At 46.8% G+C, this 24,110-nt stretch overlaps 1 protein-coding gene across 1 annotated transcript in view; it reads right to left on the reverse strand.

Annotated features, from left to right (window-relative positions):
* NWD1 (NACHT and WD repeat domain containing 1) overlaps nt 1-24,110 on the reverse strand; it is a 72,091-nt gene that overhangs the window by 34,405 nt on the left and 13,576 nt on the right. The window contains 6 exon segments of the mRNA XM_081503000.1: nt 1,242-1,439; nt 8,345-8,503; nt 9,673-9,790; nt 11,996-12,155; nt 13,702-13,905; nt 18,291-19,563. Coding sequence (XP_081359126.1) covers nt 1,242-1,439; nt 8,345-8,503; nt 9,673-9,790; nt 11,996-12,155; nt 13,702-13,905; nt 18,291-19,563 — 2,112 coding nt within the window.

Raw genomic sequence — 24,110 nt, forward strand, 5'->3', positions numbered from 1 at the left:
TTGGCTTTTGTTACAGCATCAGAATCAGTATCGTAATAAATGTACATTCTTTTCTGTTAAACTAGGTTCAGTCTAAGAATCCTTCTCAACACAGTATTCTAGTAGCTGTCCCTAAGTCAATTTTTTCCATGCATTGTATCAAGTGTCTCTTAGAATTTCTATTTTTGAAGCTCTGTGCCTTGAGAGTGTAGCTTTTCCTACAAGACCCTGTGGCACAGAAAAGGCGCAAGTTATAATGGCTGGTATTTGAACAACAAGCTATTTGTATTCAGTAGCCTCATGATTAATGTGAGACTGTGGGTGGGCAGATAAAGGGATGGATCAATGGTGGTGGACTGGTGCGTGAGTGGACAGATAGATGACCGGTGAATGAATGGGTTAGTGAATGGGTGGGTATTAGAAGGGTAGATGAATTTGATAGATGAGTGGGCGAGTTGATGAATGGCTGAGTGTCTGGATGGGAGGACGGGTATGTGAGTGGATAGAAGGTAGCAATTTGGGGAAAATGGAAGGTAAGTGGTGTGAATAGTATGGTGAAAGGAAGGATGACTATTGGAAATATGGACAACTGATGGTGGATGGATGGATGGGTGGGTGGGAAGGAAAGAAGGAACAAGAAGGGAAGGAAGGATGGAAGGACATACAGATGGATAGATGGAAGGAAGGAATGGTAGATGAGGGATGGATGGATGAATGGAAAGACAGATGGATAGCTGAGTGGTTAGAAGGAAGGAAGAGAGGGAGGAAGGGAGTTTGGATGGATGAAAAGGCAGACAGATGGAAGGAAGAGAAGGGAGGATGGGTGGATGGATGGAAAGATGGGTGACAAATGGATGGAGAGAGTGAAATCCTCTCATCCTCTGACATTCTGGTGTCCCGTGGAGAACCTATAAGTCCCACCAGTCTCTCAGGGGCCAGTCAGGAACCAGTCTCTAGTTTCCAGACTTACTAGCATGAGGCTGTAAAATCACAGAAGCTATGGTAATGTGGACACCGAACTCTTAGTGATGAGACCCCAGAGGCAATCAGCATCCACTTGCTCTGGGCTCATTAGCAGTATTTACACTAGTCATCTACAGTCCCTGGGAGACAGATGGAGTCAAGTCAGCATGAGACAGCAGGGCCAGGCCCAGTTGGCACCCTTGGGCTTCCCAACTGGCAGAGGGGAGCCCCAGAGAGCAGCCTGAAATACCTGCAACCACTGCCCCCAGGCAGAGAGGGACTGTGCTAGAGAGACCCACCTTTGTGACAGCCAGTGAGAGTTGCCCGAAGGGGTCCTCCAGGGGGCTGGAGGAATCCTCCAAGGGGCACCAGTACAGGGTGTGGGCACATCCGGAACCAGCTCTGTGCCTGTTGGCACAGCTGTCCCACCAGCCTGGGATGTGAAGTGGTGAAGAAATGGAGTCTGGCCAGGAGTTCTGTGTACAGGACGCTTCTCTCTGCAACAGAGGGCATGCTGGTTAAGGGGAGGGGCACTGCTTCCCCAGGGGGAGCCCTCCCGCTTCTGCCTCCTTTTCTGTTCTCTCCACCCACTCGCCCCTACTTCAAGTGCACCAGGTGGATCCCCACCTCCTACCCTAGACCTTGGGTTTCCTGAAAACAAAGACAATCCCTGTCTTGTCCATTGCTATGGTCTGAACGCCAAGTGTGTTAGTCACTCAGTCGTGTCCTACTCTTTGTGCAGCCTCAGGGACTGTAGCCCACCAGGCTCCTCGGTCCTTGGAATTCTCCAAGCAAGAACATTGGAGTTGGTGGTCATTCCCTTCTCCAGGGGAACTTCCTGACCCAGGGATTGAACCCCGGTCTCCTACATTGCAGGCAGATTCTTTACTGTCTGAGCCAACAGGGAAACCCAGGCACCCAACCAATGTTTAGGATCATTTCACCAGCAATTCATAGTTACTGAGTGGGTTAGTGTCCTGTGGCTGCTGTAAACAAGACAACTTGGGGAGCTTCAAACAACAGAACCTTCTTCTCTCACAGTTCTAGGGGCTAGAATTCTGAAATCAAGGTGTGGACAAGGCTGTGCTCCCTCCAGAGGTTTTGGGGGAGCACCTTCCCTGCCTCTTTCAGCTTCTGGGGGCTCCAGGCATCTTTGGCTTGTGGCCACATCACTTCAATTTCCTTTTTTTATTATTTAAAATATTTATTTACTTATTTTGGCTGCATTGGGTCTTGGTTGCTGTGGGCTTTCTCTAGTTGCAGCAAATAGGGGCTACACTTTGTTGTGGTGCACAGGCTTCTTATTGTGGTGGTTCTCTTGTTGCAGAGCACAGTGTCTAGGTGCCAGGGATACAGAAGTTGTGGTTCATGGGATTAGTGGTTCTGTGGGATGTGGGATCTTCCCAGACCAAGGACTGAACCCATGTGCCCTGCATTGGCAGGAGTATTCTTATCCACTGTACTACCAGGGAAGTCTTCAATTTCTCTTTTTTTATTTTTAATTTTTTATGCAATTTTTAAAGGTTACGTTCTATTTACAGTTATTACAAGATATTGGCTATATTACCCATGTTATACAATGCATCCCTGTAGTCTATCTTACTCCCCCACTCCTAGTTTGCCCCCTCCATTCCCTCAAGGGCTTCCCAGGTGGCTCAGCTGGTAAAGAATCCACCTGCAATGCGGGAGATCTGTGTTTGATCCCTAGGTTAGGAGGATCCCCTGGAGAAGGGATCAGCTACTGGAGAACACCACTCCAGCATTCTGGCCTGGAGAATTCCATGGACTGTATAGTCCATGGGGTCACAAAGAGTCGGACACGGCTGAGTAACTTTCAGTTCATCATTCCCTCGCCCACTGATAACCACTAGCTTATTCTTGTGAGTATGCTCCTTTTTTATTATATTCACTAGTTTGTTCTATTTGTTAGATTCCAGGTATGTGATATCATACAGTATTTGTCTTTCTCTGTCTGGTTTATTTCATTTAGCACAATCCCCTATAAGTCCATCCACATTGCTGCAAATGGCAAATTTTTCTTTTTTATGACTGAGTAGTATTCCACTGAATACACGTACCAAATCTTCTTTATTCATTCATCTGTCCACAGACATTTTAGGTTCCTTTCGTATCTGGGCAATTGTAAATAATGCTGCTATGATCACTGGGGCTCATGTATCTTTTAGTGTTTTTGTTTTGTTTTGTTTACCCTGGAATGGAATTACTAGGTCATAAGGTAGTTATATTTTTTTTGTTTTTTTGAGAAACCTCCATACTGTTTTCCACCAATTAATATTCCCACCAACAGAGTGTATGTGCATCAGCCCAATTTCTGCCTCTGTCTTGACGTGGCCTTCTCATCTGTGTGTCTCTACATTTTCCCTTTTTTTGGGGGGGGGGTTTCAAATCTCATTCTGCCTTCTTATAAGGATATTTGTGATTGCGTTTTGGGCCTGCTTGGAGGATCCAAGATAAACTCTCCATCCTAAGAACCTTAATCACATTTTCTTTCGTCATATAAAGTAATAGTTATAGATTCTAGGGATTAGAGAAGGAAATGGAAACCCACTCCAGGATTCTTGCCTGGAGAATCTCATGGACAGAGGAGCCTGGCGGGCTATAGTCCCTAGGGTCACCAAGAAGTAACTATATCGGGACGTCCCTAGTGGTCTGGTGGTTAAGAATCTGCAATGAACAGGACAGAACATGGGTTCCATCTCTGGTTGGGGAACTCAGATCCCACGTGCCTCAAAGCAACTAAGCCCATGTACCACAACTACTGAGCTCTCACGCTCTAGAGCCCATACACCACAACTAGAGAGCCTGTGTGTGGCAACTACTGAGACTGCATGTCACAATTAGAGAGCCCCTGTACAGCAACTAGAAAAGCCCATGCACAGGAACTAAGACCTGATGCAGCCAAGTAAATAAGTATATTTTTTATAACTAACTATATCTTGGGGAGGGGGCAGTTTAGATGTGTCATCACTATCATCCCAAGTGTATAATGTGGAAAACTGAGGCATGGTGAGGTTCAGAAGCAGCAACCCACTTAAGTCTTCTTGCCAGGAGAATCCCCATGGACAGAGGAGCCAGCCCATGGGGTCGCAAAAGAGCTGGACATGACTGAAGCAACTTGGCACACACGCATGAGGTTCAGCAGCTTACACAAGGTCACACAGCCAGTAAGAAGCAGGACTCTGACCCCAAAAACTGGATTCAATGCCAAGTGAAAACCAGAGACACTGAAGGCGGACAGTTCATTTTGTCCCTGTTGTTGGAGCATCCTATCTGTGGGGCCTGGGGCGAGGGTGGCCATGCCCTGTGCCTGGGTTTGCTGGTGGGTGAAATGGGGTAAGTGCAGGAAGAGCTGAAAGGGCCTACTCACCACAAGTGTAGAAGTTGAAGTGGTGCCAGCAAACTTAACTGTCAAGATAAATACTATTTTAATGCAATATTTTTTTAAGAAAATCAAAAGCCTGCCCCCAGGTCCACAATGAACAAAATGTCAGTCTTTTAAATAAAAACAAACAGAAATGGCACCACGCCAAGTCATCCTGGAGCCTGAGGCAACAGGAGAAATCCATAATACGTACTGGTTTCTAGGAGCTTGCTGGAAAGTACTGGAATGTCGTTAAGAGTGCATGGTTGCTCAGCTGCACCATCTGGTGGCAACATTTATTTCTACACCTTCTCCTTGTGCTGGGCAGCCACACAGGTTGTCAGCCAAGGAGCGCTGCAAAGAACATACTGTGATTTGGGCTTTGAAATCTTTTCTTAAACTGGCCCAAGACTATTTTCCTGGGAAATCACTCCCTTCGAGGCTTAAAACCGCTGGTAAGCATGAATGCAAGAGGAAGGCAAAAGCATCATTCACTTGGATGGGATCCTAGACACCACTTTAGCGCTATCCAACATTTTGCAGATGACGAAAGCAGAGGCCCAAGGCAGAAATGGCTCCTCCAAGGCCATTCAGGTCAACAACATCAGTGCTGTCACATGACAGTAAAAGGATCCTTGGAAGGCACCATGGGGACAGGCTCTGCATGAATTGACTTGCAAACTTTTCCCAGCAGCCCTAGGTGGGAGGGTTCACCAACACCCCCATTTTGCAGATGGGAAAACTAAAGGCTGCAAAGCAAGGGGAGGGGTGAGAGTGAGGGAGGTGACGAGGTAGTAAGGGACTTGACGGTCACATTGCCAGTAAATGCCAGAGCCCAGATTTAAATCAACATGGTGGGACCAATATCCATGCACTTGGACTGATCTATGTAATGCTGCTGCTGCTGCTGAGTCACTTCAGTCATGTCCGACTCTGTGCGACCCAATAGATGGCAGCCCACCAGGCTCTCCCGTCCCTGGGATTCTCCAGGCAACAACACTGGAGTGGGTTGCCATTTCCTTCTTCAATGCATGAAAGTGAAAAGTGAAAGTGAAGTCGCTCAGTTGTGTCTGACTCTTAGCGACCCTGTGGACTGCAGCCCACCAGGCTCCTCTGTCCATGGGATTTTCTAGGCAAGAGTACTGGAGTGGGTTGCCATTGTCTTCTCCAGATCTATATAATAGGGGTGGACATTTGGCATGGAGCAGGGGCAGACAGATTCTTACCTGGAGAATCCCACGGACAGAGGAGCCTGGCGGGCTACAGTCCATAGGAGTGCAAAGAGTCAGACATGACTGAAGCAAGTTAGCATAGCACAGGGGCAGAAAGATGATGCAAAAGAAAGCCAGAGAAAATAATAACTAAAGAGTTAAGATGTGGAAGTAGCATGTAGCAATGGACTATGCAGGGGTGTGGGGAACCAGGAGTGTCCAGCCTCAGTGGTCAGGTATGAATGAACCATGGAAGGAATATAGGAATTAAGCACCCTTATAAAATCACTTGTAAAAACCCTCAAATCAAAGCCAACTGGGATGGGAATTCCCTGGTGGTCCAGTGGTTAGGCCTTGGCGCTTTCAGTGCTGGGGTCCAGGTATCTGTGGTTGGGGAACCAAGATTCCACGAACTATGCAATGTGGCCAGAGAAAAACAAACAAAAAATCCATTTGGGAACTGTATGATAAAAACCATCATGGGGTCTTCCCTGGTGGTCCAGGGGTTAAGAATCCTGCTTGCAATGCACAGGACAGGACTCAGTTTCGATTCCTGGTTGGGGACATAAGATCCCACATGCTGTCATGGGCCACAACTACTGAGCCCCTGCGACGCAACTAGAGAGAAGCCCTCGAGCCACAGCAGAGATCCTGAATGCCACAACTAAGACCCAACGCAGCAGGGAAAAGAAAAAAAAAACATCCTGGCCACTTCACACTCAATAGGATGGCTAGTTTTGTTTTGTTTTGTTTTTTAATCAGAAAATAACAAGTGTTGTAGAGGATCTAGAGAAACTAGCACCTTTATGTGCTGTTGGTAGGAATGTAAAATGGCACAGCCAGTAGGGGAAAAGATCTGGCAGTTCCTCAGACATTAAACACAAAATTACCAAATGATCGAGCAATTCCACATCCAGGTATATATCCAAAAGAACTGAAAGCAGGGTTTCAAGGAGATATTTGTACCCTTATAGTCACAGCAATGGCAGAGGATGAGATGGTTGGATGGCGTCAATGACTTGATGGACATGAGTTTGAGCAAACTCCGGAAGATGGTGATGGACAGGGAAGCCTGGCGCCCTGCAGTCCACGGGATCACAAAGTCGGACAGGATTGAGTGACTTAACTAAACGAAACTGATATTCACAGCAGCATTGCTTTCAATCGATAAAAGGTAGAAACAATTCAGGGGTCCACTGAAGAGTTAATGGATGATCAAAGTATGGTCCATCTACACAATGGAACAGAGGAGATGCAGGTTGTATCCCTGGAGTCAGGAAGATCCCCCTGGAGGAGGCCATGCCAACCCACTCCAGTATTCTTGCCTGGAGAATTTCACGGACAGAGGAGCCTGGCGGGCTACAGTCCATAAGGTCACAAAGAGTCGAACACAACTGAAGTGACTTAGCACGCATGCACACACAATGGAATGTTATTCAGCCTTAAAAAGGAAGCCTATTCTGACAGGGATGACTTGAGGACTTTACGTTAAGTGAAATAAGTCAGTCACAAAAAGGACAAATATTGCATGAGTCCACTTACATGGGGTCCCTAAAATGGTCAAATTCCTAGAGAGAGAAAGTAGAAGGGGGAGTGCCAGCGGCTTAGGGAGGGGGAAAAAGGAGTGAGTGTTTAATGAGGACGGAGGTTCATTTGAGAGGACGAACAAGTTACGGAGATGAATGGGATTGATGGTTGTGCAACGCTGTGGATGGGCTTAATGCTGCTGACCTGGACAATTAAAATGGTTCATTTTATGTTACGGGCGTTTTGTCACATTTTTAAAAGATACAAACAAGCAAAATTCCATCCTGGACAGAGTATCACCTGAGGACACAAGAGATCCTTCAAACTCTAGGCCAGAGCATGGGCCAAACCCTGCTCAATGACTTTTCCTGAGAGCTAAGAAGGGTTTTTGTAAAATCATTGATGTTTTTAAACTGATATTTGTAATTGGTGGGATGACAGGAAATACCAACTTTGAACCCCAACTGAGCCCTAAATGTTATCTGCCTGATCAAGAATTCCCCTTCCTTGTCATGAGTAGACCTAACTTAACAAAAAATTGTGCTCAGTTATTATCATTCTATGAGTTTCACCAATTAAAAAAAAAATCCGTGGGAACATGTTTTCTCCCTTGTTATATTAAGTGTCATGGGCTTCCCAGGTGGCACTAGCGGTAGAGAACCTGCCTGCCAATGTAGGAGATGTGGCTTCGATCCCTGGGTCGGGAAGGTCCCCTGGAATAGGAAATGGCTATCCACTCCAGTATTCTTGCTAGGAAATCCCATAGACAGAGGAGCCTGGTGGGTTACAGTCCATGGGGTTACAAAGAGTCAGACATACCTGAGTACTATCTATCTATACTAAGGGTCAACATAATTTCCTCAATTTTGCCTAAAATATTTCCTATGTGGCCCTTTCTAGAATAAGATGCTGGAGGAATTCCCTGGCAGTCCAGTGGTTAGGACTCTGTGATCTCACTGCTGAGGGCCTGGGTTTGATCCCTGGTCTGGGAACTAAGATCCCACAGGCTGTGTGGCAAGGCCAAAAAAATAAAAATAAACTTTAAAAGTTTTTTTAAATAGAATAAATTGCTGGGCTGAGGTGAGAAGAAGGGCACTGCCTTAGTAGTTTTTACTCCTAAACTCTCCCAGATTCAATTCAAAGTTCTAGAAGCTGGAGCTAGGAGAAACCCCTCAGCTACATCAGGAAAGGTGTGTGAGTGGCTCAGTGAGGAGCCTGGGCTTCTAGAAGTCAGTGCAGAGTGCACCACACCTCCCCATCCTGCCATCTCAGCACCACTCACCCATGCCTCGGAGCTCCACTGCCGGGCGGCACAGCTGGAGAGTTTCCCGGACCAAGTTAACCTCAGGACAGTCCATGTGTGGGGCACACAGGTCAAAGTCCTCCAACAGACCCTCAATGCCCCCAGAGAGGCCCCGGCAGGAAATCCAGGTCATGCTGCCTGTGGGGAGAAGCAGGTGCTCTGGGGAGACTGCATCTTCTTTCAGCGCATCCTGGGAGGTGGGTGCTCACCTCCTTGTTTCTTTGAGGTTCTCACTCTCAGCCTCACTGACATTTGGGGCTGGGTCGTATTCTGTGGTGGGGCCACCAGGTAGGGTGTGGAGAGCAGTGTCCCTAGTCTCCACCCACTCGATGCCAGTAACACCCCCCAAGTGATGACAGTCAGAAACATGCATATTGTCACGTGTCCCTTAGGAAGCAGAGTCATCCCTGGTTGGGAATGATAAGAATGAAGAGATGGATGGATGGATGGATGGGGAGAGAGAGAGATGGATAGATAAATAGAAAGATGGATGGACGGATAGGTGATAGACAGACAGACAGACCGACATAGATGGTAGATGGTCGGGTAGATCCCCTGGAGTAGGAAATGGCAACCTTCTCCAGTGTTCCTGCCTGGAAAATTCCGTGAACAGAGGAGCCTGTCGGGCTATAGTCCATGGGGCTGCAAAGAGTCGGACACACCTGGGCAACTGAGCGCACACACACACACAAACAGAGATAGTAGATTGATAGGCAAATAGATAGACAGATGGATAGATAGATATAAAGATGATAGATATAAATGGTAGAGAGATAGAAATATAGGTAGGTTGGTAGGTAGATAGTTATGATAGTTATTGGATAGATAAATATACAGATGATAGATACAGATGGTAGAGAGATATATATGTTAGATGAGATTTTATATTTATATATACGTATAGAGAGAAAGACATGATAGATACAGCAGATTATAGATAGATGCAGATAGATAGGCGATAGATAGATACTAGATAGACAGCCGTATATGGTAGATAAACAGAGATGGTAGATGATAGATTGACAGATAGGTAGACAGGGTCTCTCTCATTCTAAGGCAGTTTCTCATCCTTTATACTATCAACTAGCCCTAGATGCCAGCTGCAACCAAAATATCTCCAGATATCACCTAGGGTCCCTTGGTGTGTGTGTATGTGGGGGCAGTGATGGTGCAGAACTGCCCCTGGTGAGAACTAGTGCCTTAAAAGGAGCCAGAGATTTTAACCTTCACCCTTCCACCTTGTCAGGCTCTGGAAAGTGGGAGCACCAGAGGGTTGGGGACCCACGCAACCCCCTCCGAGACCTTACCCAGAACCTCCTGCTTCAGCTCCTCGATACGGCCTGCATGGAGCAGGTGGTAGGGTAACTCCTTCAGCTTCCTCAGGTTTGCGAGGGTGTCTGAGAACCACAGGGGCTGAGGGGCCACCTGCAGAGGAGGAGAGAACTGGCAGCCAGGCCACTAAGACACAATCTCATTCATTCACTCCACAAACATGGGCCAGACAAGGTACCAGGTGATGCTGGAGGGACAGTGACACAGTTTCAGATGGAGATACCCACACATACCCACACACAGGCTGGGCTGGGACAGGAGGGGTCTGGGGCTCCAGGAATCCAAGGGGCATTGAAACTGGGTCTCACAGGATAAGTAGGAGCCTGTCTGGCAAAATACATTGGAAATGATGGCATTTCAGAGCAAGGGAGAATCATGTGCAAAGGCCCAGTGGTGGGAGAGAGCAGGATCAGAGTTTGGGAAGGCTGAATTATAAGACAGAGTGAAGGATCATGGTTGGGATGAGACTAGGGAGGTTGTCGATAGTAGATCATTTCAGAGCAAGGGAGAATCATGTGCAAAGGCCCAGTGGTGGGAGAGAGCAGGATCAGAGTTTGGGAAGGCTGAATTATAAGACAGAGTGAAGGATCATGGTTGGGATGAGACTAGGGAGGTTGTCGATAGTAGATCACAAAAGCACTGAACATCAGGCTGGGGAGACTGGACTGGAGACAGAGGGCTCTGGGGAGCCATGGGAGGTATTAGAGGAGAGACATGATCAGACTGGATGGTCAGAAGCATTGCCGGGGAAGATGGACTGGAGCGGGAGGTCCTGAGGCTATGAGACAAGGAAGCCGGGCAAACCACATCCTAAAGAGATGAGGCTGAGCGTGCAGGAGTTCTGGGCACACAGGAGAGGATCTATGAGAAAACAAAGAGGAGCAAGAATCAGGCCTGGCCCTGCCTCTGGCCTCCCTGTCCAGGAGGGAAAAGGAAAAGGAAAAATCAAACTATAATTAAAGACTTAAAAGTGTATTTCCTAGTTGTAGTCACTGTGCTATGTTTAGGGAAAATGTTAACAATAGGGGAATTTAAAAGAAGTGTCCACAAGAACTCTTACACTCACGGCAACTAGTCTGTGAATCTAAAATGATTTTGAAACTAAAAGCTTCTTTTAAAAAGTCTGAGTTCTGGACTTCCCTGGTGATCCAGTGGTTAAGAATCTGCCTGCCCATTCAGGGAACATGGGTTCAATCCCTGGTCTGGGAAGATCCCACGTGCAGAGGAGCAACTAAGCTTGAGTGCTGCAACTACTGAAGCCCATACGCCTAGAGCCCATGCTCTGCAACTAGAGAAAGACTGCTTGCAGCAACGAAGACTCAGCACAGACAAAAATAAAATAAATAAATAAATAGTCTGAGTTCTGCCTCGGAGTGAAGGGAGCATGGAGTAAAGAATAAGTAATCACGGGAATTCCCTGGCATTTCAGTGGTTAGGACTCTGAGCTTCCACTGCAGGGGACATGGGTTTGATCCTTGATTTGGGAACTAGATCCCATAAGCTGCATGGCATGGCAAAAAAAGAAGAAGAAGAAAAAAAAAGAACAAGTAAGCAAAAGGAAGGAAATCATGGAAGACTTACTGAAGGAAGAGGCATTTGAACTGGGCCTCGAGGTATTTGAAAAGCAAAAAAAAAATAAGAGGTGGCAACTTGTAAGCTAAGGACCCAAGTCTTAGAGCTCCTGAGTATAAAAGAAAGACTGGAAGAAAATATGTGAATAGTGACTGGAAGTCTGGGAGCCCCTCTTCTTAGAGCGGGGACTTGTGAGTTTAGTTTTTATTTTACTTTTTGATCCTCTCTGTGTTCTCCAACAATTACACACTGCTCTCCTAGGTGGGAAACAAAATAAGTGTTATTTTTAAAATGAGTAACACTTTGGGAGAACCAATGACTGGAAATTAAATTGTATCAGGGGATTCACAAGGAAAACATCAACACTCCCCCATACACCCACCCCCAACCCACACACAAAACAAGGAGGAAACTAGTGTGTTTCAGGATGAATCAGAGCATAAGCAATTAAAATTCTGGGATGCCATGACTTTGGAGATAAGCTTTTAAATGTTGTGATTTTGTTTTCTTGTCTGGAAAGTTAGTGGAGTATAAATTCCTCATCTGCTGCTCCCAACCCTTCAAATACTGTTTGGGGACTTTTTGTCCTTTATGAGAAAAGAAGGAAAGGAGGTAGAGGGCGTCTGGGGTGGAAATAAGGGATGGAAGGAGGCACGTGGTCCCTGCCTTGTGGGCACAGAAGTGTGGAGGCTGAGAGTGGGGAGCAGGGGTCCCCGGACACCTCACCTTGCGATCCAGGTTCAGGGGTTTTCCCACAAGTGGCAGGGTGATGAGTTTCTTGATGCCCTGGCTCCAGGCCCCTGAGAAGAAGTCGGCCAAGACTCCGTGACTCTTGGCTTTCTCAGGCCCAGACAGGTAATGCTCTCGGACCACCTCGGCCAGCTGTCTGCAGAGAGGAGACATGGGCTGATGGGCCTGGGGCACCGGGTGAGCTCAGAGGTGCTGACTGCCCACCACTTCCAGGAAGTGGTTCCCAAACACCAGTCCATCCTAAACTCCTTCTAGATGCTTGCTGGCTCAGCTGATCACCTGCACCACTTGTTACCTACCATTTATCTCTAAATCAGCCCATCTTACCTTTTTCCTTAAATAATTTTACTTTAAAAAGGAATATTTGATAAACAACAAGACCTACTGTGTAGCACAGGGAATTGTATCTTATAATAATCTATAATGGAAAAGAATCTGAAAAAGAATATATATAAGAATATACTAATATATATATTAATACAAAAGATAAAATATATAAGTATAAATAATATATAATAATATATAAGATAATTTATATACAAATAACTTATATAATAATATATAAGATAAAGTATATATAAGTACTAACATATATATATAACATATATAATATATGATAATAATATGTATATATCTGAATCACTTTACTGTATTCTTGAAACTAACACAAAACTGTGAATTAACTATGGTGGTGGTTTAGTTGTTAAGTCATGTCTGACTCTCAGGAACCTATGGACTATAACCCTCCAGACTCTGTCCGTGGGATTTCCAATTTAAAATTGGAAAATTTGGGTTCCTCAATAATTAAACATAAAAAAAGTTACTGTATGATCCAGAAATTTCACTACAGAGTATATACCCCCCAAAGAATGGAAAAGCAGGCGTTCAAATAAAAACTTGTACATGCCTATTCACAGCAGCACTAGTCACAATCACCAAAAGGTAGAAACAACCATATGTCCATCAACAAATGAGCAAATAAATAAAATGTGATCCATGCCTGCAAGGGATTATTATTCAATCATACAAGGAATGAAGCACTAACACATGCTATAACATGGATAAACCATGAAAATATGATGCTGAGTGGGATAAGCCAGACGCAATAGACCACATTGTGTGTGATTACATCCATATGAAATGTCCAGAAGAGGCAAATCCATAGAGACAGAAAGCAGACTCGTGGTTGCCAGGGTCTGGGGGAGGAGGGGATGGGAGTGACTGCTAATGGGGATGGGGTACCTTTTAGGGCAGTGGGGATGTTCTGGAATTAGACAGAGGTGATAGTTGTACAACACGTGAATATGCTAAATGCCACTCAATTGTTTGCCTTCAAAATGATGAATTTCATGTGAATTTCTCCTCAATTTAAAGAAGTAGTTCATTGTGGGAGCTCACTGGGAGTCCAGTGGTTAGGACTCTGCAATTTCACTGCCAAGGGCTCGAATTCAATTCCTGGTCAGGGAGCTAGGAGCCCACAAGACGTGTGGCGTGACTAATAATGATAACAAACAAGTTAGCTGTGTTAGAGCTCATGGGGAGACCCTTGAATGCTGTGCTAAGTGGACTTGATTCCCTGGGAATGGGGAATGAAGAAGGATCTGGAACAAAGAGGAATCCGATCAGTGACTCCTTGCTCTTGGAGTCCCACCCAGACAGTGTCACCAACCTGCTCGACTCACCTGTGGGCAATGGCCAGAAGGGTGAAGCCATCCACGGGCCGCCTGGCCAAGCAGTTACCCAAATCTCGACGAAGCCTCACCCACAGCAGGGGCGGGAAACGCAGAAGCTCTTTGCTGGGTGGGGTCCAGTCTTGGTACACGCTCTGCAGGACCTCGTCATCCAAGGACAGGACATCCTTTAGCTCCGCCTCTGAGAGCCCATGCCTGTGGAAAGGAGGGATGGACATGGGAGCACAGCTGTGTCTCCTGCACTTGGAGAACACAGAAGCCGAGGGCGGGACAGATGTGACCGGCTCTATGGCATCCTGCCCATCACCAAAGGGCTCACCATGGAGATCAGCGTTCAGACAGTGCCCACAGTTAGCTGGTACTCATACCTGCTTCCAGCTGTACCCATCAAGTAAGACATTTCCTGATCTTTCCTTCTTTCTCACACCTACAGAACCCCGAACTATCCTTCCCCCAATCTCAGATGAGTCGAGTAGCACAGGAAGAGAAGTAACTTAGGAAAATAATGCGTAAACCATCCCCATGTGTTCTTGCCTGAAAAAGGAAGCGGCTTTAAACACAATAAGCATTGGACTGGAATGGACTTCATAATACCTGCAAGCATTTGACTGGAAAAACTAAGGGACTTGTCCACAAATTTCCTCTGGGTTGGAGAACAAGCAGAGTTCATTTCAAAGCGGATGAGAGAGGGAGGCTGGCTTCTGCTTTCAAGGAATACAAACACCTTGTGTGTGTGTGTTTTTAATTTCCTGATATTGATTAGTCTTCATTTTGCTGGAAACACTTCCCACATTCTTTACACATACAGAATACCTGCTCACTTGGAATTTTCTGCTGTCCAACGAGGTAGGTATTAACATCAGTATTCTCTGAGATCTCTTCCACTGAGATCATCTCATCTTTGACAATCATAGCTATGTCCCTGGTGGTGTTCTCCACAGTTTCCCCCTTGGGGTAGCCAGGCTGTCTCCCTAATCTGCTTTTCTCCTCTTGACAGGTCTTTCCAAACCAATATTCCTGGGAGCCACAACACGAGGGTTTACATGGGGTGGTCCAGTGTTTCCTCAAACATTTCCTCTTTCAGAATAGAATCTTCTGGGATTTCCCTGGCACTCCAGTGGTTAATATTCTGTGCTTCCAATGCAGGGGGCACAGCTTTGATCCCTGATTGGGGAGTTAAGATGCCACATACTTCGAAAGTGAAAGTGAAGGTTGCTCAGTCATGTCCGACTCTTTGTGACCCCATGGGCTATGCATACAGTCCATGGAATTCTCCAGGCCTGAATACTGGAGTGGGTAGCCTATCCCTTCTCCAGCGGATCTTTCCAACCCAGGAATTGAACCGGAGTCTCCCGTATTGCAGGCGGATTCTTTACCAACTGAGCTATGAGTGAAGCCACATACCTCGAGGTGCAGCCATAAGGAAAAACAAACAAACAAACAATAAAATCTTCTTTCTCAGTCTTCAGTATACTCTCGATACAAATCAGGCTTAGATTCTCTCTTTGTGGTTTCAGGCACGATGAATGGCTTGCCCACCAGATCAAAAAAATGGGACATCCCAAGAGGCTTTCAACCTGAATATCCAAGGGAAGCACAGCCTTACACTTCTCTGGCATCACATCCCTGCACGGGGCCCTCTGGGTAGGGACCAGGCCTGTCCATTCATTCTCAGAGAAGCAGAGGGCTGCATCCTGGAAGGCCACTGACATCAGTAAAGCATGGGCACTTTTGCTTAACCCTTGTTCATGGAGTGTCGTCTCTGTGCTGCCCCCTGGAGGACAGAGAGGTAGGGGCCCATGACACTTATCCTCTAGTGCAGAGAGCCACATAGAAAATAACCGGGGGCGGGGGGGAAGCAACAGAAACAGTAACACCTGTTGCTAGGAAGAAGATAAGCCAAGTCACACGAAGGAGAGACAAGGTAAATGGCAGGGGAGAGATGGTTCTTGGAGCACGTGAATCCCTCTGATAAGGTGCCCTCAAGAGCTGGAATTGTGCAGGAGGGGGCCTTCTTCCATTTGTCAGATGGGGAAACTGAGGTTTGTGTATTCATGGTCCTGGATGGCCAGGGGAAGAGGAATTCAATTCCATCCCTGCTCTTGAAGATGCTGTGTCTCATCGAGTCTAGAGCTACGATGTCCAGCATAGTCGTCACCAGCCACACAGTCATTGAAAGTTAAAAAATAATGAAATTTAAAATCCGGTTTCTGGGATGGATAAGCTGCCTTTCAAGTATTTATTTGCCACATGTGGCTTGTGGTTACCACTCTGGACAAAGAGATATACAGCATTGCCCTCATTGCCAATATTCTATTGGACAGTGCTCGAGATGTGCACTGGGGGATGTGCCTAAGGTCACAGCTGAACCACTAGAAGAGCCCTTCTCCATCCCCAAAGACATCTCCTTGACAATGTGGACCCAAAGCAGGCACCTCACCTGCCCCCACCTCACCTGCCCCCCAACATGGGACCTGCCTTTCCTGCACTGCAGACAAGCTCTGTGTGTGAGGTCACACCACTCTGCATTGGTGCTGGCTGAGGGACCTTGGCCAGTGATGTCTATTTGCAAGTATAATCTCATTATTTCTTTCAGAAGCCATATACAACAGACACTCAGCTACCCACTCTGTACAGAGGGTGTTTGAAAAGGTCACAATGCATGCCTAACACAGAATTTCTCAGCCTCCCACTGTGATGCTAAGGGTCAGATCATCTAGGATGCTAGCAGAATTCCTAGCCTCCAACCACTAGGTGTCAGCAGCATGATAGATAGATAGATGAGAGATGATGTGATGTGCTGTGTTGTCACTTCAGGCATGTCTCACTCTTCCAGGTTCCTCTGTCCATGGGATTCTCCAGGCAAGAATACTGGAGTGGGTTGCCATTCCCTTCTCCAGGGGATCTTCCCAACCCAGGGATTGAACCCTCATCTCTTACATCTGCTGCTTCCCCAGGAGGGTTCTTTACCACTAGCTCCACCTAGGAAGCCCTGACAGATGATAGATAGATACGTGTTGTTGTAGTTGTTCAGTCACTAAGTCGTCTAACTCTTTGCAACTCTTTGCAGGCCTGTGGACTGCAGCATGCCAGGCCTCCCTGTCCCTAACCATTTCCCGAAGTTCACCCATGTCCACGTCCATTGAATTGGTGATGCTACATAGATAGATACATAGACAGACAGAAGGAAAGAGAGATAACCTAGACAAATGCATGGAGACGGAAAGCAGATTAATGGCTGCCAGGGACTGGGAGAGAAGAATGAGGAGTGACTGCCGATGGGGACAGGGTCTCCCTTGTAGGGTGAGGAACTATTCCTCATGGTTAGTGGCAGCACAGCACTGTGAATGTACTGAATGCTGCCACACTGTACACTTCAAAAGAGTGAACTTTATGATATAAATGATACTGGGTTGAAAAGTGTTCCTCCAAATTCATGCCCATGGGGACCCTGTGAATAGGACCTTATTTGAAACCAGTCTTTGGGGAAGTGGTCAAGATGAGGTCCCACTGAGACAGGCTGGGACCTGGGACCTGGGACCCTTTGTTGCAGTGCTTGCACCTGGACAAACATCTCCTCGAACAGCAGAATACAAACAAACTATAAAGAACTGAAAATGGCTTCATGCATGCACCATTGGGGAAATTATGGATAAGACAGAAAAAGACCAAAAACCCAACTGCCACTTCTGAAGAGCTGGGAGCAAAAGCAGGGTGTTTCACATGCCCCCTGCCTACCACACCACCAAAGGGGTGGACAAACCACCTAAGCTACCCCTCCAGCCCGACCCCTACCTTCACCCGAATAAGGAACCGGCTCTCTGGGAGCAAGCAAGCAAAGGAACTTGTTTTTTTGTTCTCCCTCCCCCCGCTGCAGCAACGCATGCATGCTAAATCGCTTCAGTCGTGTCCGACTCTTTGCAACCCCATGGACTATAACCCACCAGGCTCCTTTGTCCCAGGCAAGAATACTGGAGTGGGTTGTCACACCCTCCTCCAGGGGATCTTCCTGACCCAGGGATGGAACCCATGTCTCTTGCATCTCTTGCATTGATAGGCAAGTTCTTTACCACCAGCCCCACCTGGAAAGCCTGTGCTCGCGGCAGAATACCAGTAAAGCCTTGCCTGAATTTCTTGTCTGTCCTCTGATCAATTTCTATTCATTAAGAAGGCCAAGAACCCCGGTCAGTAACAATACTGGACAGAAGTAGACCCTAATCCAATAAGTGACGTCCTTCCAAGAAAAGAGGGAAATTCAGACAGAGAGACACAGAGGGAGGAGACCGCAAGATGACAGAGGTGGAGATTGGAGTGATGCTTCTACAAGCCAGGGAACGTTGAGCATTGCCAGCAACACCAGAAACGAAGGAAAATGCCTGGAACAGATTCTCCTTCAGAGCCTCCAGAAGGAGTGTGGTTCTGCTGACACCTTGATTTCAGACTCTGGCCCTGAGAACTGTGAGAGAATGGGCTTCCATTGTTCTAAGGCACCCAGGTTGTGATTTGTTATGGCAGCCCTTGGAGAAGAATGCATGCGTACTGTCTCAGTTCAAAACAGAGTGAACACAGCAGAGACTCACCGGGAAGACACAATATAGCCCAGCACGCGGGCCACCAGGAGCTGCCCATGTGTCTGCTCCAGGCGGACACACAGCTGTTGCATTGCCTCCTTAGCAGTGGAAGCCAGCGGGGCTGGCACAGTGAAGGAGGCCCACTTCCGGGCCTCCTCGAAAGCCAGCCTCAGCCGCCCTGGGTGTCCACACTCTGGGAGGCTGGCCCAGAGCATGTCCCTCTGCACCTGACTCAACGTCCTCTTGGAGGCGGCTAGCAGGAGCTGGATCATCTCTTGCCCTTGGTTTCTGGAGAGGGGTTTCACCTCCCAGTAAGCCCCTCGGTCCGTGAGCACCTGCTGCATGGTGTCTAAAACCCCCCGCTGTCCAGAGCAGGCCGAGACGATGAGGTGGACCCTTGGAGGACATTTGGGAGGCAGCCAGGTGATCCTCCTAGCACAGTGGACAGAGTCCACCTCATCCACCGAATCCAGCAGGATCACGAGGGACTCAAAGTTTCGGCAGGAGACAGTGTGGAGGAGGATGTGGAAAAACTGGACCACCCTGGTGTGGGCCTCTAGGACCTGGGCAGGGGGCAGGGGCAGCCCATAGGCCAGGCACACCTGGAAGCAGATGCTCTGGAGCAGGCCTCGGGCCTCAGAGCTCATCTGTGACGTCCCCAGAAGCCGCAGAATGGTCACTGTCTTGCGGCCAAGCAGCCCCGACGTTTGTTCAGCCAGCTTGCACATCAGAGCCGTCTTTCCGATGCCTGGGGGTCCAAAAAGCACCAGAGGTGGGTGGGGGTGGCCGTCACTCTGTCGCAGTTGCTGCCCCAGCTGGGTCAGGAGCTCCTGGCGCCCACAGAAGGTCTGGTTGACCTCGGCACTGAGTCCCAGGTGGTGGCGGATCTCCTGGTAGAGCCACGCCAACTCCTGCCTGCCCGCCTCCAGCTCCCGAAGGCACGCAAGAACCTGATGGTTAGCCCTGGCCACAAACTGCTCCCCCAGCTCCTTCAGGTATCGGGCATGAGCCTTGTTTTGGGGGTTCACCAGGTCTCGGCTCCATGCTAGGTGGTGGGCCTTGAGAATTCCAGGCTGCCGGTCAGCGATGCGGCCCTTGAGGTTGCTGAGAAGGTCCTGGGCATCTGTGTCCAGGCAACCATCTGCAAGACGGTCCACCGTTTTGAGGGCACAGTCTTCCAAGATGTGTTTATTGAGGTCTTGGATCTCTCTCAGGAAGACTGTTGCCCCGCGATCCCCAGCTGTTGAGCTCAGCAGGGCCCGTTCTATTTCCCACTCGATGACTACAAAAGTAGAAGAGAGTGTGGTCAGCATTATGTCATCAGCTGGCTCAAATGGGAACACTTGGGAGACACATTCCAGGAATGAGAACACTGTAATTCAGGCTTAATGTGGGCCAGAGTCACTTGGCATAACTATAGACAACATGCAAAGGAATGGGCTCCAGTGTGTTCCAACAAAACTTTCTTCATAAAAACAAGCAGTGGGCCAGGTTTGGCTTGAGGCCACAGTTTGCCAGAGTCACTTGGGGGCTCACAAAAACCTACATGGCTGGACCCCGCCTCTAGAAGTTCTGATTCTGCATGTTGGGGTAGGGCCCATGGTTTGAATTTCCAACAAGCTCCCAGGTGATGCTGAGGCTGGGGTTCAGAGGCCACACCAAAAGCGGCATTGATTTAGCCACTATTCACAAAGAGCTGACTCATTGGAAAAGACTCTGATGCTGGGAAAAACCGAAAGCAAAAATGGGGCAGCACAGGATGAGATGGCTAGATAGCATCACTAACTCAAGGGACACAAATTTGAGCAAACTCTGTGAGATAGTGAAGGATAGAGGAGCCTGACATGCTGCAGCCCATGGGACTGCAAATAGTCGGACATGACTTAGCAACTGAACAGCAACAACAAAATCAAAGATACCTTGGTGTAGGCAACACACAGATTGTTGTGAAGCAGTGTGTGTGTTCAGCAGTCTCATCATAAAACAATGCCATCAAGCTCAAAATAGTTAAATGTGGAGTTTATATAGCTCTTAGGTATGGCCCCAAAAGAACTGAAAACAAAAGCTCAAACACTTGTATGCAGGAGTTGTTCATTTCAAAAGGTTAATTTCATGCTATGTGAAAGCAGCCATAGATAACTTACAAACTAATGTGCTTGAGTGTGTTCCAATAAAACTTTATTTATAAAAACAAGCAGTGGGCTGGGTTTGGCCCTTGGGCCATGGTTTGCTGACCCCTGTCCCAGAGCATGCAGCAGCTGCCCTGAGGACCCGTGTCTTCCAGAGCCTAGAGCCCACACTGACTTCTCCTGGGAGGCCTTTGTTTTGAAATAGCAATCAAGTTTGAGTTATTTTTGAAGCTGCCCTGGGCTCATCAGAGGCTCCCAGATCTCTGCAGCTGAGTGAGTCAGGCCCTTGGAGACAGGACTCAGTCTCAGAGCCAAAGACAAAAGCCACTCAAAAGTCCTCCTTGGTCTGACCCCACAGCCCCCTTGGCCCCATGAATGGAAATCAGAGACGAAGGCAACTCACAGTCCTTAAATGGGATCCTTCTGGTGCACATTTTGGCACGAGCCAGTCCAAGATTACCTGTCTGCCAGCAACAGGCAGTGTGACCTTGGGAAAAACCATTGCACCTCTCTGAGTCTGTCTCCTCCCTTTAACATGAGTACTAATCCCAAAATTGAAAGGGCTACTATGAGGATTTTCTATGAAATAATGCTTGTGAAAGCTGAGCATATTATTGTAAAGAAACAAAAGGTTACGGTCTGCGATTTTATCTTCTATGACATGGTTGAAATAAAATAAATGAGATGCAGTTAGGTTAGGGTCTGCCAAGGCTGGGGTTTGTGGGGAGGCGTGAGTGTAGCTCTAAATGGCAGTGGGAGGGACCCTTGTGGTCAGGGAACAGTCCTTGTGTATCAACCATAGTGGTTATTTGAAGCTATACAGGTGATAAAATTGCAGAGAAGGAAAAGGCTCATACACACACATGCACAAATGGTTTCTGTTACTCTCTCTGCATTCTAACAATGTCCACTTCCTGATTATAATATTGCACCCTAGTTATGCAAGATGTTACCTTTGGGGAAATCTGGGTAAAGGATACATGAAACCTCTTCCTCTATTTTTTTTTAAATTTCCTGTAAAGCTCTATTCCAAGATAAAAAAAAAAAATTTTTTTTAAGAAAGTTGAGCAAGGTGCCTGAAAAATAATATGGTCTAAATATACCATCTATGATGTGCCCCTGACCTCCACACCCATTTGTGCTTTCTGCTGATGTCTAGAAATTTCTATTTGTTCTTTCAGATGGGACTTACTAATGGGTGAGGTTTGACATGATTGCTTAATGATTTTATTGTTGAATAAGATCACGGCCAAGACAGGACCTTTCAGATCTCCATAACGACTACCCTAGGTACTACTTCTGACTAGTTCCATTTTACAGATGAAGAAACAGAAGCTCCAAGCCTGCCAGAAGTCAATGCGGCTGGAAAGGGGCAGGGCTGAGACGCTAATCTGGGCCCATCCCAAAGTACAGACCCCAGATGCTGATTATGACCTCAGTGTCAGATATCTCTCTGAGAACAATTGGCACACTTGGCTTTGTGTCATAGAGCAAGCTATAGTGACATAGTAAGTGCTCAATAAACAATGGACTTAACATTATTATACACACAAAAGGTGTATTCAAAATTGGTCTGTCATTACTAGTCTTAACCAAGGAGTCAAGGTTAACATCACCTGTGATGTCAGGTGGGCCTCAGGTACTCCTGATATGATGGGATGGGGAGGGAATTTCAGCTCTGTGGTCTTCCTCTCCCAAACCTATAATCCCAGTCAAATCATGAGAAAACACCAGCCAAGCCCAGACTGAGGGACATTCTATAAAAGACCTGGCCAGTACTCCTCAAAACAGTCATGAAAAACTGTTACAGACCAGCGTAGCCTAAGGAGACAAAGGATGAAATGCAGTGTGGAATCCTGGGACAGAAAGACATTGATGGAAGCACTGTAGAAATTCAAGGAAAGTCTGGAGTCTAGTTACTAGTCATGTGCAGATAGTAAATATTGATGTTCATTTAAATGTACCTCGATCGTATAAAATGTTACTCTTATATGAGTAAGAGAAATCTACACTATCTTTGTAGCTTTCTAACGTAACTTTTTTGTTAATATAAAATTATCCTCAAATAAAATTTTTAAAAATGGATATGTCATTACTAGAATTACTATATATACAATAAATAGCAGTCAATATATTTTAATAAAATACTATTACTATAAATTACTACATTCGATACCTTTAAATAAATCAATATATTTAATATGTTGATCAAATTAATTTATATATTTTATAGTGTGGGTAATATAAATCCATATATTTAAAATTTTATAACATAAATTCATATATTTAATAGTATGGATAACATGAATTCATGTAGTTAATAGTTTGGATAATATAAATTCATATATTTAATAATGTGAGGGCTTCCCTGGTGACTTAGTGGTAAAGAATCTGTCTGCCACTGTAGGTGATACGGGTTCAATCCCTGATCCGGGCAGATCCCAGATGTCACAGAGCAACCAAGCTGGTGCACCACACCTATTGAATCTGTGCTCTAGAGCCCAGGAAACGCAACTACTGAGTCCACACTGCAATTACTGAAGCTCTCGCGCCCTAGAGCCTCTGCTTTGCAACAAAAGAAGCCACCGCAATGAGAAGCTGGTGCACCACAACTAAAGAGTGGCCCCCACTCTCTGCAACTAGAGAAAGCCTGCACAGCAAGGAAGAAGACTCAGCACAGGCAAAATAATAAATAAAATTACATAAAAAAATAAGGTGGGTGATGTAAATTGTCATACTAATAAACCATAAACTGACATTGCTGCTACTGCTAAGTCGTTTCAGTCGTGTCCAACTCTGTGCGACCCCATAGACGGCAGCTCACCAGGCTCCGCCGTCCCTAGGATTCTCCAGGCAAGAACAATGGAGTGGGTTGCCATTTCCTTCTCCAGTGCATGAAAGGGAAAAGTGAAAGTGAAGTCACTCAGTCGTGTCCGACTCTTAGCTACCCCATGGACTGTAGTCTACCAGACTCCTCCGTCCATGGGATTTTCCAGGCAAGAGTACTGGAGTGAGGTGCCATTGCCTTCTCCGAAACTGACATTACTAATCCATAAATAATAAGAACCTGTTTCTTACTGAAAGAACCTATTTATTTCCTGGATCAGCAAGCAATGGGGTAATGGCTTGATCTCACTGCCTTTTTAGAAACAACTTTCTGCTAGCCCGGTGTGGAGGATGGAAGGGGCAGCGGACAAGGCTAGAGGTGAGAGGTAAGGGACCAGCAGGGAGCCAGGTGATGGACTCAGCACTGTGGGGAAACTCTACTCCCCTCCTTGGGCAAAAGAGACTCCTTCTTCCTGTGCTTCAGTTTTCAGAGGCAGGTACATTGATGAAGGACAATTTCCTCAGTAGCAGCTGGCTCTCAGCCAGCCTGGGGTGACACACTCTTCCAGTTTTCCCAGAACTGTCCTGGGTTTGGCCCTAAAAACCCTGAATCCTGGGAGGATCCCGGTCCCAGGTATATGGGGATGGTGGTCATCCTAGGATAAGTCCCTTAGGACAGAGCCAGGAGCCTGCCTGAGAGAAGGAAAGGAGCCCGAAGAGAAGAACCCTAAGAGGCTGAAATTAACCAGGATGTGACTACACTCTCTTGGATCAGAAAAATAATCTTTCTCAGAACTGGGCCTCCGGGAGCTAGGTTGGTTTGGCATTTATAGAAATGCAGGCAGTGGCGTTTGGATAAAGCGTGATGTGTATT

This window comes from Giraffa tippelskirchi, chromosome 6, assembly GCF_054371585.1.
Source record: "Giraffa tippelskirchi isolate mGirTip1 chromosome 6, T2T-mGirTip1v1.2.pri, whole genome shotgun sequence".
NCBI classification, from domain to species: Eukaryota; Metazoa; Chordata; class Mammalia; order Artiodactyla; family Giraffidae; genus Giraffa; species Giraffa tippelskirchi.